The sequence below is a fragment of the Colletotrichum chrysophilum genome, assembly GCF_026319265.1.
Source record: "Colletotrichum chrysophilum strain AFK26 chromosome Unknown scaffold_154, whole genome shotgun sequence".
NCBI classification, from domain to species: domain Eukaryota; kingdom Fungi; phylum Ascomycota; class Sordariomycetes; order Glomerellales; family Glomerellaceae; genus Colletotrichum; species Colletotrichum chrysophilum.
Window position 1 is genome coordinate 46,761 of NW_026517441.1, and position 14,651 is coordinate 61,411.

At 52.2% G+C, this 14,651-nt stretch overlaps 4 protein-coding genes across 4 annotated transcripts; 1 reads left to right on the forward strand and 3 right to left on the reverse strand.

Moving 5' to 3' along the window:
* Positions 1-193: 193 nt before the first annotated feature.
* COL26b_011870 (uncharacterized protein) lies at positions 194-1,297 on the forward strand (the record flags this gene model as incomplete). The annotated part of the gene is made up of 1 exon (XM_053184523.1): positions 194-1,297. The coding sequence occupies one exon, from the start codon at positions 194-196 to the stop codon at positions 1,295-1,297; it is 1,104 nt and encodes a 367-aa protein (XP_053031531.1).
* A 122-nt stretch (positions 1,298-1,419) lies between these two features.
* COL26b_011871 (uncharacterized protein) lies at positions 1,420-3,195 on the reverse strand (the record flags this gene model as incomplete). Its single annotated transcript, XM_053184524.1, has 4 exons — positions 1,420-1,759; positions 1,824-2,134; positions 2,181-2,538; positions 2,684-3,195. The coding sequence occupies 4 exons, from the start codon at positions 3,193-3,195 to the stop codon at positions 1,420-1,422; spliced, it is 1,521 nt and encodes a 506-aa protein (XP_053031532.1).
* Positions 3,196-4,507: 1,312 nt separating this feature from the next.
* Positions 4,508-7,786, reverse strand: COL26b_011872 (uncharacterized protein; the record flags this gene model as incomplete). Its single annotated transcript, XM_053184525.1, has 6 exons — positions 4,508-5,140; positions 5,192-5,493; positions 5,638-5,854; positions 5,938-6,182; positions 6,778-6,969; positions 7,048-7,786. 6 exons carry the CDS (start codon positions 7,784-7,786, stop codon positions 4,508-4,510), a joined length of 2,328 nt encoding a protein of 775 aa, XP_053031533.1.
* A 1,514-nt stretch (positions 7,787-9,300) lies between these two features.
* COL26b_011873 (uncharacterized protein) lies at positions 9,301-10,572 on the reverse strand (the record flags this gene model as incomplete). Its single annotated transcript, XM_053184526.1, has 2 exons — positions 9,301-9,604; positions 9,677-10,572. The coding sequence occupies 2 exons, from the start codon at positions 10,570-10,572 to the stop codon at positions 9,301-9,303; spliced, it is 1,200 nt and encodes a 399-aa protein (XP_053031534.1).
* Between the last annotated feature and the right edge of the window lie 4,079 nt (positions 10,573-14,651).

The following is a 14,651-nucleotide window of genomic DNA, read 5'->3' on the forward strand; positions in this document are numbered from 1 at the left end:
ACGGCCGGGAGCTTCAACCCCGCCCGATGATTACGGCGCTGATAAGGAGCGCCGATTCCGCTCTCTCCTTGCCGTCCGTCCGCCGAAGACGCATTCCTTAAGCGTTCGCAACTCCTTTCGACGTTGCAAAGTCACTCAACAAGTCTTTGCTTGAGGTTTATTCCTGAAAGTCGATTCTTTAGATTCTGCAGCCATGTACTCACCGCGTGTCGGCGATGGCCTCGACAGCCTGGACACCCCCTCCATGATCGTTAACCTCGATCTTATGGAGTCCAACATCAAAAAGCTATTCGACAATTTTCTGCCTACTGGTCGCAAAGTACGACCTCATATGAAGACCACAAAAAGCGCTGTTCTTGCCCGCAAGCTGGTCGCCGCCGGCGCAACGGGCTGTTGTGTGGCGAAAGTATCTGAGGCGGAGGCCATCACCGCGGCCGGTTTCGATGATATTCTCATCACTTGCGAAATCGTCGGTGCTCCCAAAGTGAAGAGGCTTGTGGAGCTCTTCCGAAAGCACAAGGACATCAGAATTGTGGTGGACAGCGAGGTGGGCGCAACCGCAATCAATGACGCCCTGAGCCAGTCTGGCATCGATCAGCCGTTGACTACCCTGATTGATCTCGACGTGGGACTGCACCGAACCGGAGTTGCGCCTGGAGAGCCGGCCTTGGCTCTCGCGAAGCACATTGCGACGCTGCCGCATCTGCGGTTGATTGGTGTCCAGGGCTACGAGGGGCATCTTCAACATCTTCACGACCGTGAAGACCGCAAGAAACAGTGCCTTGAGTCGATGAAAACGCTGGTCGACACTGCAGAGCAACTGCGAAAAGAGGGGTTCACTATCGACGTTGTCACCACTGGAGGAACAGGAACTGGGGAGTTCTGTGCGCAGGTGCCCGGTGTAACCGAGCTACAGCCCGGCTCTTTCATTTTCATGGACACCGATTATCGAAACGCAGTTGGCACATTTTACTCGAATAGTCTTACCCTTTTGGCGACGGTAGTCAGCAAACAGGGCGAACGTCAGGTCACGATTGATACGGGCCTCAAATCCTTGACGACGGACAGTGGACTGGCAGAGTGCAAGGATTCCAGGTACAGACATGCGAATCTTGGCGATGAGCACGGCTCATTGACGTGGGACGAGGGAACGCCGGCGCTTAATGTGGGAGATCGGGTTGAGATGATTCCCAGCCACATCGATCCGACTATCAACCTTCACGACTTCTACTACGCACACAGAAATGGGGTTATTGAAGAGATTTGGACTGTGGACTCAAGAGGAAAGGTCCAATAGGAACAGTAGGATGCATAATGTCGAGTTTATTTGAGATCCCATGACCAGCACCAAGAACCCATTGAAAATGCAATTCCACATCAAATAGACTCCTCGACAGATTTGATCTATGAGGCGCTTACTCATGCGCTCTCGTGATGCTGCGTAACACCAGCTCTCTTGTCGTCTCCGGATACAAAGGTATCAGTAACCCTTGCTGACTCTCCGTCGAAAATGACAGCCATCTCCTCCAGCGTGTGACCCCTAGTCTCGGGGTAGAAGAAGTAGATGATCACCGTTCCGATGATCAGAATAACAACGAACACAAGGTAATATTTCCAACCCATTGCGTCAAATGCGATCGGATTAACGAAAACATTGAAGAAAATGCCGAAATATGTAGACATTTGCGTCAAGGCGGTGCCGCGGGCACGCAGCTGGTACGGCCAGATCTCGGCGGGGTATGATACGATAAGGGGTGTGCTGTGTTGGAGGTTAGCGTTAAACAAGAAACAAATTCCGAGGTCGCAGGAAGGGTGATGCTTACAATGCGATGTCGTAGAAGCTGTAGTAGATGTAAAGGAAGGGAACAACTGCAAGACCGACCGATGCCTTTCCTGTCGTGGCGAAGCCACCGTTCAAACCGGAAAGGATGATGTAACTGGTGAGCATGCCCAAAACACTGGTGAGGAACAAGAAACGACGGCCGACTCTGTCAACCGACATGGCCGCCGAGACAGCCATGACCAGGTTCCAACTCTGCAGGCAGCCGTTGATGATGGTTTGGTCCGTGATCGACGTGATTCCGACTGCTTTGAGGACGTCTGCGAGGTAATAGCTGACCAGGTTGTTTCCGCCCTAAAGTTGTTAGTATAATCCTACTTATGCGACTCTGTCCTCTTACCCATTGAGCCAGCAGACCAAGCGTAATCGAGATAAATGCCCTGTGCCTGTTTCCAGGAGTCTTGAACATCTCCATCCAAGAAGAAGTCTCGCCCGCAGCCTTGTCGTCTTCGATCGCCCGCTCGATTTCGGCCATCTCGAAGTCAACCAGCAAGGAATGCTCGTCGCCGCCACCGTGGAGTTTGACAAGGATTCTGCGCGCTTCCGCAATTCGTCCTTTTGAGACCAGGAAGCGGGGCGATTCGGGGACCAGAATGGCGGCTGGGAGAACGACGATCGGTACGGCAATTTGAAGAAGGGAGGGGATGCGCCAAGCCCATGTGCTGTCGTAGTTTCGGGTACCGTATGTCACCTTGATCCTGTGAGCGACATTTAAAAGAGCATGGTTATTATGAATTTACCCAGGCAGCGAACGAACTACCGACGAACCAACCACAGTTGTAAAGCCTATAGTCAATCCACTTTAGTCATGTCATCGCAAAGCTTGAGCGATAAAATACTTACGCTGTAAGGATTCCACGATGGGTTGGATACGCCAGCTCAGTGATGAGAACAGGTGCAAGACCACCCCACCAGCCACTAGGCTGACCGATGAATAGTCGTCCGAGAATGAAGCCCGTCTTATTGGGAGTGAAAGCCTGCAACATAGAGCCGAGGAACAAGAAGGCATATCCCACGAACAGGCCTTTCTTACGGCCCCATCGATTGGCGAAATAGGCGACCGCAGGGTAGGCAAGCATAGTCGACAAGGACTGAACGGCGTTGATGAAACCCAGCCATGCGCCTTTCGGTTGGTCCATGAAATTCATCCATTGAGGCAGAGCCAACAACCCGTTCATCATCGATCCATCGTATCCGTTCGCGGCGCAAAGAAGACCCAAGAAGACGCAGTAGTAGTTGAGCCATCTCAGATGTGACTTCTTGTACCATGGGAGGCCATCCTTAGGTAGGACAGCTTCAAGCTCGGGGCTGATGCCCTTGCTCTTGTTGGAAGCACCCTTCGACTTTCCGAACATGTTCTCAGAGTGTCAAGGGACGTGAACCAATAACAAAAGGGACCATTGAAGACTCCAAAAGCGCCAAAAGTCTGCTCGGGGAGAAAGGAAGAGCCAAGAGAGTTGGTAGTGACAGGACTTACTTAATTGCTTCCGAACCGGGACTTTTAAGTCGATGCACAGACATACAACCGTCCGAATTCACGGTTGAATCTCCATCAACGGCAGGGAACTACAAGCGCCCCCCGTGGGGAAACCACTCAGTCTGACATGGGGTAAGTCTGGGGCAGTTGAGGTGAAGCGTCCTCGGGGAATATCGGGGTCTGAGCTTCGAGCACTTGTTCAGAGTTCACCTCCTTGGCAAACGGGGCTGTTGTTAAATCCTCGACATTCCCGCGTTGAGGCTCCGCTTGTCACCGCATCACATGGTTAGATCCAGATAGCAACAACGTCATTCAACCTGAAATGATACCGGATTTCACCTTTCCCATCTAAGGATTGATGCTGAAGCCATGAATTCGTTAAAGAGTTCTGTACGCGGGTCAGGGGGGTAAAGCTCCCCTGGGAGAGGTACTAGCTCGCTAACCAAAGCATCGGCCTCCAGTCTGAAAGGCTTTCAGGTAGTTCCTCAATTGACAGATGGATAAGAAAACTTTAGATGTAAATCAGCAAGTCTATGTTCTTCATATGCCGTGCGCAAAGAATCCGAAAGCGAGATGAACTGCTTCCCCGCATGATCTTACGACAAATAATCGGGATTTGAGGAGAGGTTGGGGGAAAGAGCGAGTCGTCGGACATTTGCGCCGCGTAGACAGGTTCCCAAGACGGCAGCACCTTCAACCTGGTGGATTCTTCATCGAACATAATGAGTCGCGAGTGGTCATAGCTCGCTGGTTGCCAGGCAGTCTGGAGTCTGGACTTGATTCGGTGAATTCTCACCGCAGGGGATACTACGACTCGCGGAGTGTCGGGCAAACTCCGCGCTCTACACCATTCAGCTCCGACAAACTCCGCAACGCGTTCAAAGAGCAGCATAACAACGTCATGGACGGGTAATTATCGGCATATCATTGCTTTCAGCTCCTACGAACCAGGATATCGAGGGTGCTCCCGGACTGAGCGGTCCGTCATACCGTCTGTACTCCATCACTTGCGTCTAAGACCTCGCATACAATACGCGTTCAACCACAAACATGCTCATGCGTGCGTGATGGTACGCTCATCTTCCTTCATCGAGATTTTGCGGCTGCCCTTGCCTTTTCTGTTGGAACATTCCTCGATCTGGGAAGCACAGCCCCTGAGACAGGGGCTATGTTTCTGAGTGCTGTGAGCCTCACACAATGGGATTGTAGAACCTCATCCGGTTCTCTGGATCCCACTTCTTCTTCAAGGCCCTCAACTTCTCCAACCTCCATTCTTCCCACCCATACACAGACTCCAAAGACTCGTCCCCATGCGCATAATTGACATACGCCCGCAGCCGCTCCGGATCGTCGCTCGCTTTCAGTAGATGACCCCGCAACCTCTCTCCATAGTCTTGAGCTAGAGCATCCAGAGATGCGTTCGGCTTGTACACGACGTAAGGGGTGACCAAGAGATCATCATCGCGGTGCGGGAACGCAGAGCTCTTTTCATCGATAGCCTTGACCCCCTGCGTCGAATAGCCCTCCAACATGAAGAACGAGCCCGCAAGCTCGGGAACGGTAACAGACATCTCGGTCATGTCGTAAAACACTTTTCGAATGGCGGGAAGATCGTATCTCTTTAGCCCGATAGGATACCTGAGGCCAGTGTTGCCTTTGGCACAACCGAGGCTGTCCTCACTAGTAAACACCTTCACGGCCAAGTCGGGCATTGGGGTAGAGCCACTTTCGACACTGACATGCTCAATACCGAAAAGAGGCTTGGCATACTCTACGGTATCATTTTCACTTCCATCGTTAATGATGGCGTACCAGATGATTGGCTAGCAACGTTAGCCATGAAAAGCAGGTGGATTCGCGTTCGGGGAACGTACTCTCTCCGGATCAATGTCGGGAAGGTTAATGAAGTAAATCCAGTGAGCAATCTCAGGTGGCTGCGTCTCCATCATCTTGTTGGTCACTTCCATTACCTCTTCTAGATGCTCAGCGAGGAAGATGAAAATGCTGTAGCCCCAAGCATTATTCTTGATATCGTAGACGCGGTACTCCCACTCGGTCACAATGCCGAAGTTGTGTCCAGCTCCCTGCAAGGCCCAGAAGAGATCGGGGTTGGTCTCCTCTGATGCCGTCACCGCTTTGCCGCTGGGAAGGACAATCCGGGCTGAGATGACTTGATCTGAGGCTAGGCCGTACTGTCCCTGTAGCCAACCATGGCCGCCTCCGAGGATTGGTGCTGAAAAGCCGACGCATTCGCAAAGGCCGGTCGCTTGGGGAGATAAGCATCCGATCCCTGTCAGACATTCTGGGGAAATGGACTCACTTGTCTGCTTGCCTGCCGCCCAGAGGGCATTGACAACCGTTTTCACGCTCGCGCCGCCGCCAAGAGTTGCCGTCTTTCCATCTTCTGCTATCTCAACTTGATTCCAACCCCGCACGTCAATCATAATCGCGTCTCTAGCATCCTGCAATGCTTCGGTCGCGCCATGCCCGCCAGACCTGGCGAGGAAGGGTATTCCATGCTCATTAGCGTACCGAATCTGTGCAAGTCGGTATCAATCAGTCTTTCAGTCCACTGACGATCAGTCGATCAAAACTCGTTCTCGACTTCGTGTATACGTACCGTGGCTTGGATGTCACTCTCCGTAAAGACATTCACGACAGCACCCACGCTAGGCGCATGCCACTCTCTCCACCTGCTTATAGACGATTCGAATGATGGCTCATCGGGCAGCAAGATAGATGCTTGGGGCGAAAGTTGCGCCGCAAGCTCCGTCCAAGAGCCCGCGACATTGTGAGCAAGCAGTGAAGCGAGACCGAGGCGGCCCAAGATTTTCTGGGTAGAAACTGTCTGGTTCAGCGCCCAGGCTACGCCAGCGGTCAGTACCTCCATGTCAGATATGCAAAGAATTAAGTTTGAGCTCAAGAGATGAGAAAACTATTTGCAAATTGTCCCCTCATCCACTGGTGAGTCGCAACACATAGGTAAATAATTTGTCAAGAGAAGTGCGGGGCTTGTGCATGTTTTTTATCGTCGCAGTCAACAGAAGGGACAGTTCAAAAGCTGCATGACTTAGCGAATAATCTGACAGCAGATCAGCGGCTAACCGAACTCGGTCAGTGGCCAGTGTGATGAAGAAAACTGGGAGTATCGGTGTGATAGTATGGTTGCTTTTAAGACCAAAGTTCCTTCTGATGCTCCAGCTTGTGGAGTAGAATGCAACTCTCACCATGTCGTCAACAGACAGGTCAGCATGTCGGCTTGGAAAATAGAGTTTGAAGGCATTCTTGGCGATTTCACCATTTCCCATGGGCCGGATTCCCGGACTTATCGTGAAGGCAAAGTAAAAATTAACATTATTACGTGGCTTTCTTGGCGTAGCCCCGTGCTCTTATTCATAGCTTATTTCAACCCCGGATATCCTTCGTAGAGGCTGCCTCTCCCAGTCTCAAAGCTCTTAACAGCTAAGATCAAAAACGGGAGTCGAGCTGCCTGCCGGCGTCACGCCGAAGGAGATGTCGGTCTGCGCAGTGTTCGCATCAAGAAGGGTGTACCACCAAACGTTGCGCTGACCAAACAAAGCGCAGCCGACCTGAGACCAGTAGGTGCGAGCATTGTCGACGGAGGCGACAGCAGCACCCGATTGAGGACCGACTACGATAAACATGTTAGTCAAAGACATTTCGAGACGTGTAGCACCGTAACGGTGAGGCTAGGTCTGGTTCAACTTACTGTGCGGCCAGCCAGTCTCGGTGATGTACACAGGCTTTCCTCCTGCAACACTCTCGGTGTTACCCACGGCGGTCCAGAAGTTGTCGGCGGCCTGCTCGATGGCGTTGGGCTTGGTCGACTCGAAGTAGGGGAATGAGTTGTGGCCGAGCCAGTCAACAGAGGCGGCGACACCGGCGTTCTCGCCTCTCACCCACGCGGTCCAGGTGTCGACGTGGCCGATGGGCTTGCCCTCGAGCGCGGTGCCGCGGATCCAGTCTCTCAACCAGCCGATGTATCCCTCGATCTCGGCGCCGGTGGCTCCGACGCCGGCGTTGGCGGCAACGCCATCGGGGCTGCTGCGGTAGAGATCCTCAGAACCGACGCTGATGCCGACGACACGGTCGGTGAAGGCGGTGCCATACTGCTCGGCGGCGCGCAGCAGAGAGTTGAGTTCGTTCTCGTAGATTCCGCGGCCGGCACTGGCCCACAGGCCCACCAGGATCTGAGTATCGGTGTCGATCGCGGCCTGGTAAGCCGAGATCGGGTCGTTTACCGTGCCGCACTGGATCGATGTGTAGAGGCGGGCAGATGCGAAGCCCGATGTTCCAGCCAAGCTCTTTGCGGTGTTGAAGTAGCTCACGAAGTCATCGTAGCCTCTGCAAGAGCCGTCTTCATTGGTGGCTCCGTAGTTGAAGCCCTGCTGGGTCTGGGCCAAGACGGTGGTGGCCAAGGTGGCCGCGACAGCTCCTCTCAGATACATATTGAAGATATTAAACTAAAGATAATAATTGAGAATTAGGGATGGATGAGGGCTTCTGGAAGTCTGGTCGAAGCTGGGCATCTCAGGGTCCTTATTTGTTTACGTTGGGCCATCTTTAAGGTATTTAAAGTGCGCCACATGTTCGGTAGCATGTACAACAAAAATAGCTACCGACAGACACGAGAGAATTTTTGTGCATGACGTCGCTCGCGTGCCTTCGTGGAGCTCGTATTCTTGCCAGCCAAGACGCATCTCACTGCCGTCACCGACCGGTTTTCCATTGGGGTAAACATGGTGAAAGATGAAAAAAGAATGGTATTGGACCTGGCAGTCAGCTAGTAGTGATCGGCAGACTCAGCCTACAATCTCCACTTGCACCGTCAGTCTAGGCCCCTCCTAACTCGTCATTCCCGTCCAGCTCATCGTCAATGGGGCAGCCTTGGCGATAATGTGCGCTGATTGAGCCCCATCAGTCCGCTATTGGCTGGGTTGTGTTGTTCGGTCCCCCCTACAGCACGATCCTCAGCTTGGACTCTCAGCCCCTTGCGGTCCCTGAGTATTGCTTCTTTCTGGTATTCTAGAGAGATTATCGACGGCCGGGGAAACGTTCCGCCAATTTGACATCCCCTTTCCGCGTGATTACTCCCGCTGTTTTGGTGTGTTCTAGACCTGAAAACTGGTCTCGGTAACTGGAACCCCAGCAGCGCATCAACTGAAAAATGGCGGTGGAGTGTCTCTGATTCAACACAATGTCTCCTGTTTTCACGTCGTGTTCCATGCAGAATCCCGAAGGATCTTATGCAAAATGACTTGCGATTCCGTGCGATGAATCATGTTTTGTACTACATGTAGCCAGCTGTATGCATCGCAACACAAGAATTACACATGTTTCTTGACTGCGAGGAAAGTTCAAGGTGCGATCCTGATGTCCATGCAGGGACGACAGCACGAAGCGGGTCGGTACCTGAATTCCAGGCCCATAACCCCGGGTTCACGGCTGACTGCGGCGTACTTGTGTAGCAATTCTTTTGGTGACATGGAAATCCGCAGGAATACACACATGATCATTTGATTCATATACCCAATCTTCTGAAAAGCTCTATGACTGTTATGAAATTTGAGGCTCTGCATGACCGCGTGTACGTCTGGCTGTACTGCACTGGGGCCCCCTGAGTGAGCCTAAATCTGCCGCCTGGGCCCTGGCTTGGCCAAGATGCCGTCCGAAGGTTCCGGCTAGGGTCCAAGAAGCTCGAGCAACAAGACGGCCGGTGAACGGGCCGAAAGAGACAATACCGGCCGCATCCAGTGCTGATCTTTGACTGAAGCAGATATCAGGTGATCGAACAATTTGTCTGGGCTAGTTCGCCTCATCAATTGCCAGAAAGGAACGCTAGGCGTACTTCCAGCGCTCCTTGATGTCTGTATTACTACACATTAACTATGTCATCCTCACCGTCACTTGTGTATTTGTACGTGACTGCGAAAATGACCCTGTTGTTACATTTGTCCTGGTCTCATTTCATCGTCTTGCTCCATCTCCCAGAGACAAGTGATCGGGCTTCCCGATGCCCTTCCATCCTCACTCTCATCAGCTTGCGCAGGACAGACGATCCGTAGCATGTAGCGATCACGGCTAGAACTGCCGAGGTTCCGCATACGCCCGGAAACGCCCAGTTGTAGTCTACAATGTAGTTAGAGATATTCATGCCATAGAAGGCAGAAAAGAAGGAGCCAGACGCAAGGCCAAGCGTCCCCATGCGGTACTTGAGGTCGAGTAACATCAACGAGTTGCGGTTGGCATCGAGAATGGCGCTAGCGCTGGAGGCAGGCCAAGACGGAAGAAACAGTCAGAGGGGGTTCTAGAATCTGAAGCAATGGTGTGACACAAACCTCTCTTGGGTGTTCCGAATGCTGGACACCAGACTCTGCGCCTCCTGCACGATCTCGTTGAGAGCGTTATAGTACGACCCCAGCAATGACTCTGCCGCCGTGAGGTCGTCATCCACAGTCTTTGCCAAGGCATTCGGGTCTGCCTTCTCTGTCAGGTACAGAGCGGCAAGACTGTCGTCCCAATCGAGGACATCTTCGACAGCGCCGAGGACCAACTCCGCTTGCGCCGCAACCCAGGTTGCCCTGCCGGACAGACCGAACAGGTTCAGCAACACGCGGCGGTCCACATCATCTTCCAGAGATGCGAGAACACGATCAGCCGGGTGTCGCACAGCCGCGAGTTCTCCCTCAAGCTCCGTTACAACAGAGCTCAACACAGCCTCTAGGGCCAGGAACTCGAAGGTGGCTTGCGGCTGCGCGTATGTCTCGTCCTCCTTACGCTCGCGCGCTACCTCGGCCAACGCCGCATTCCTCTGTTTTATTGCTTCGCCGATGTCGCGCAGGAACGCTTCGCGGGAGGTGGGACTCGTCGCATCGTCGAAAATAAGGGCTCGATCGCGCTGCACTAACACCTTCAGGTGGAAGAGGTGGATGAGGACGGTGGAAGGCCGGATGCCAATGTGGGAGAGAGTAGAAAGCTCAATCTTCCGAATATCTCGAGGGACAAGCCCGTAGCTTGTGGTGAGCTCGGTTTTCTTCGCCGAGATATATCGTACCGTCACGTCGCCATTTTCGTCCACCTCGGTGCACCGAAGCCGCTTCGGCTGGGATGGGATCGGACTCGGAGCACTTTCGAAGGTCGGGGAGACAGAGGCTTTGGTTGTAATAGATCGAACGGTCAATTGATGTGCTGTGAAGCAGATTCGGTAGGAATATTGAATTAGGCGCATGGCCATCGAGGCAGGGCTCGACAGGTGAGTTGTAGATTTAACGCAGCTAGGGTAGCTCTTGCGTCCGAGCATGGATCAAAATAATTTAACGGTTATTGACAAGCCACATTGTGCCGCCACAGCCTTAAGCCACTCAATGCGCATAATTGCTGGATACTCGCGTACAATGCAATTAAGGGGGCTGGGTGCTGGACATCGCTGTAGCGGGTATCTGCAGTACTCCGATTGGGGAATAAAATCGGGACCACTTTTCTTCTCTAGGCACCCTTTCCAACAGTTCCGGCGAGAGATTTATCAATCGTCCAGATGAATGAACCTGGAAACAAAAGACATTCGGTCAAATAAGATACGTTGCACAGTAATCATGGGCGATGCCGATTGCCAGTCTACCGGATTCTCGGATCCGGTCCGGCGTTCTAGCGACCCCTTTCCCCTGTTCGATCTACCACTCGAATTGCGGGAACAAATATACTGCTATCTGCTATACTACGGCGGAACCGTGAACCTCTCGAGAAGACCCTGGGGGATTTTGGTTTACACAACAGAGTCTCGTTTCAAACCTGACACTGTCATCTTGAGAGTGAACAAGCAAACATACTCCGAGGCCATGCCGCTGCTCTACAGAAGCTGCACCTTCGACCTGGGATTAGATACAAACGAACAAACTGTCAATGAGTTCTTCGGCAGGTTCTCTAAACAAACAAGAAGGAATATTCTCCGCGTAACAATGTTTCCCCGGCGGTTCTTTGCAACCGTTCCCCGCATCCCCTGGGAGCCGGCGTGTCTGGCTGTTGCTGCGCTGTTGCCTGCCCTTCAGGAGGTCACCGTCGTACTCAATCCCAATGACTACCCGTTTCTCTTGGGCGACGATGGAGCAGCAGATTGGATTATTGGACCGCTCTCCAAGATTCGCGGAGCACAGAAAACACTGCAAGTCGTCGAGATAAGTCCGAATAGCGAGCGAGTTGTCGCACGATGGAACGAGTTGGTGAAAGCTGCGGACTCGGCACGGCGCAAGCGTGAAAGATCTCAGAGACGCAAACTGCCAGCCTAGTTTCTTTGGGGTTATCTGACGACTGAATTGAACAGGAAAATTGGTGATGATCGATAATCGATGAGAAGGCCATGAACGCCCACAGCCTGTGTTAATCATAACATTGGTAACGCGGGGTGGCTTTTCTTCTGCAGGAACATTTCAAGATTTCATTTGTCTCATCGAACGGTGTATATTAGCAGTCTATGCACCACTCTGTTCAACCTCATGATGTACATAAGTAGACTACACACCACTCTTGATGAGAGACAGAGCACTTCAAGCTAGGAAAATCGTTTGCGTAGATGACCGCCCAAGAGCGGATTCCCACGCGTCAGCATGAACCTGCCCAACAGCGACCCGTTCCACCCACGAACCCTTCCTTTCGACCAACATGATGTTTAGGGCCCACCATCTTCGGTACTTATACGCAGTAGTATCGAATATTTCTTCGTAGTACTCTTTGGCAGAGGGATACTCCAGAGGCAAGTTGGTGCTTGGCGTGGCGTCGATATCAGCTTGTAAGACCTCGTCTTGATCGTTGCGCGACAGCAAAATCATCTCCCATTTCTCCTGGTCATGATGTCCAGAGAAATTGATTCCACGAAGGGTTCCGCAGTGTCGGCCATTGCTGTCATACAACCAACCTGCGCAGGTCAAATTCCCCCGAAAGTAAGGACTGCAAGCTGGGTCGAAGTCTGGGGACTTTATCTCAAAGGCTGTAGCGTTGATGATCTTTGCCTTGAACATGAGAGTGTTTGGTGGGATATCAATCTCCAGGTGATGAGAGTCCGGCATACTTGGCTGCTTCTCGGGCGGTGATGAAGCAAGAATTTGGCCACCATGGATGGGGTTTCCTGCCTCGCCAATCTTCCTAAATCCGGTTGTATTGCTGATCCAGTAACCTTCAACCTCAGACTTTGTTGTCACTGCTTTCCCCATGTATTTTTCTTTTCTCGAGGGATCCCAGTACACATGCCCCTCCCATGCCGTCCAGCACCAGGTAGGCGAGCGGCAGAGCTGTGCATCCGAATCTTGTTTCGCTTTATGTCTTGGCCGAAGCGTACTGCCGAAACGCGGCCCCCAGAAGAGGAAGGACTCGAAGTTGCTCTCTGGGATAGCACTGACAAATGACCAGCCAAACATCTCGCCCATCTTTGAAAGCAATCCGGCAAAAGCACTCAGCGAATCGGAATGATAAGAGAGTCTTCTGTCTGAATATTCGTTGACAAGACTCTCATAAAACTTTGGTCGGGACATGAGGACGGAGCGGGAAAACAGACTAGTTGAGACATTGTCCCAAAGTGCCATTCCGTGGTGATGATACTGAGTGCTGCTTTCTGAAGCCTCATGATGGGAGCAAACCCAGTATGCTTGGTAGTCCGTGAGGTATATGCGATTTCTGGAAAACACACATTCCTGGAAAGTCCAAGCTCTCGACTTCCACTTCGATTTCCACAGGAGCGGCAAGAGTGCGGGAGACTTGGCTTCCAGCGATCGAGCGCCAAACTTGATTGGGGTGTTGGGTTCCTTACGGGGGTAAGAGACGCCCGGCAGACCATTGTTCGCATCCTTTCCTGATGCAGCTATGATGGTTGCCAGGGCTGATTGATATATCAGGTGCATTTGTGGAATGTACTTTTCTTTGAAAGCGTCATCATCTTGCACAATGCACAAGGAGTCTACCCAAAGATATCTTTGCTTGATGCTGGCGGTGAATCCAATGGCGTCCTGGATAACTCGTGGTATTTTCCCCATGACGCCTTTCAGAAAGCCAGTGATTTGCAGGCTGGGAAAATTGGCCTTCTGGCTCCGAAATGCTGTGAGGCCCCCCCAGACATAGCTAAGAGCAACATAGCTACAATCCCAAAACCGCTGTACTAGGCACATGTCTTGAACGTCGACCAGCCAAAGATCCGTAGCAAGTGCGGAATTCGAGCTTCGTCCCATGCTACACACCTCGTGAGATTGGCAGTCTTCGATCCAGGAGCTGATCAGCGCGTAATTCAATTGCCCTGCGGTGGCACTTGGCACAGTTTTGTTGCCGTCGCTAAGACAGTCTTCCAAAGGAGCGCCGATGAACCCTAGTAGTTTGTAGCTTCCAACCAGTCCTTCTGGGATTGAATCGGATGTCATATCGCAGTACACCTTGATCAGCGACGACGATGATCCAACTTGTTGCTCGTCAACATGGAGATAGCACATCTGATTGGGATGCTCTCCTGGTCGCCAGTGTGGATCTAGGTGAACATAGAATGCTTGGATAACCAGTCTGCAGAATGAGCAATATCCGTTTTTGGAAACAATGTCTTGGAAAAGACCGAGCTCCAAATTCATAGCCTTCCTTGGAACGTTGACGACAGCGTCCAAGGGAATGGTGCTGCAACGACTGCAGAGGTGGCTTGGCTCATCCTGGAGGCCGGTCATGGCTGCGTGAAGTATGCGATAATTATTTAAGAATGAACACGAACGACGCCTCTTCCCTCCCGGTTGAGAAAGTCGGTGGTGGAAACGAAACAAGAAATTGGCAACAACAAGCAGTAAAGCTGGACGCCGTTGAAGAGCGTGATCTTTTGTACGAGAGGGATCGGCAATAATGCACGCGGCCCAAAGTGGATCGACGTGGTATTTAAGACTTGCTGCCTGTTGGTTGCGTGGTGTATCTTCTTTTGTGCCGCAGTCCTGCATACGTTACTTCCGCAGTCGTGGGCTATGGGTTGCGTATCGCCCCGAGGCGAGAAACACAAGCTTCAAAGCCCCGAATGATCGAAAACAGGCTGAATTTGAACTCATAGATGTGTCGATGTGTACATGTAGAACTTGACCACTTTCAATGAAGTATTGGACAGTCTACGTACATTTGCTACGAAACACTTGTACGCAAGAAGCTTGCGCTGGTCGTCGAGTTCCTTCTGCGTCCCGTCGGTGAGGATGTGAAGTCTGTCGGCCCAATGGATACTGAGCGCAGGGCCCTTGCCCTTGGATTCGTCTGCCATGGCGACGGAAAAGGAAGAAAGCGACGCTGGATGAAGGCAGCGAAGAAAAAGGACGG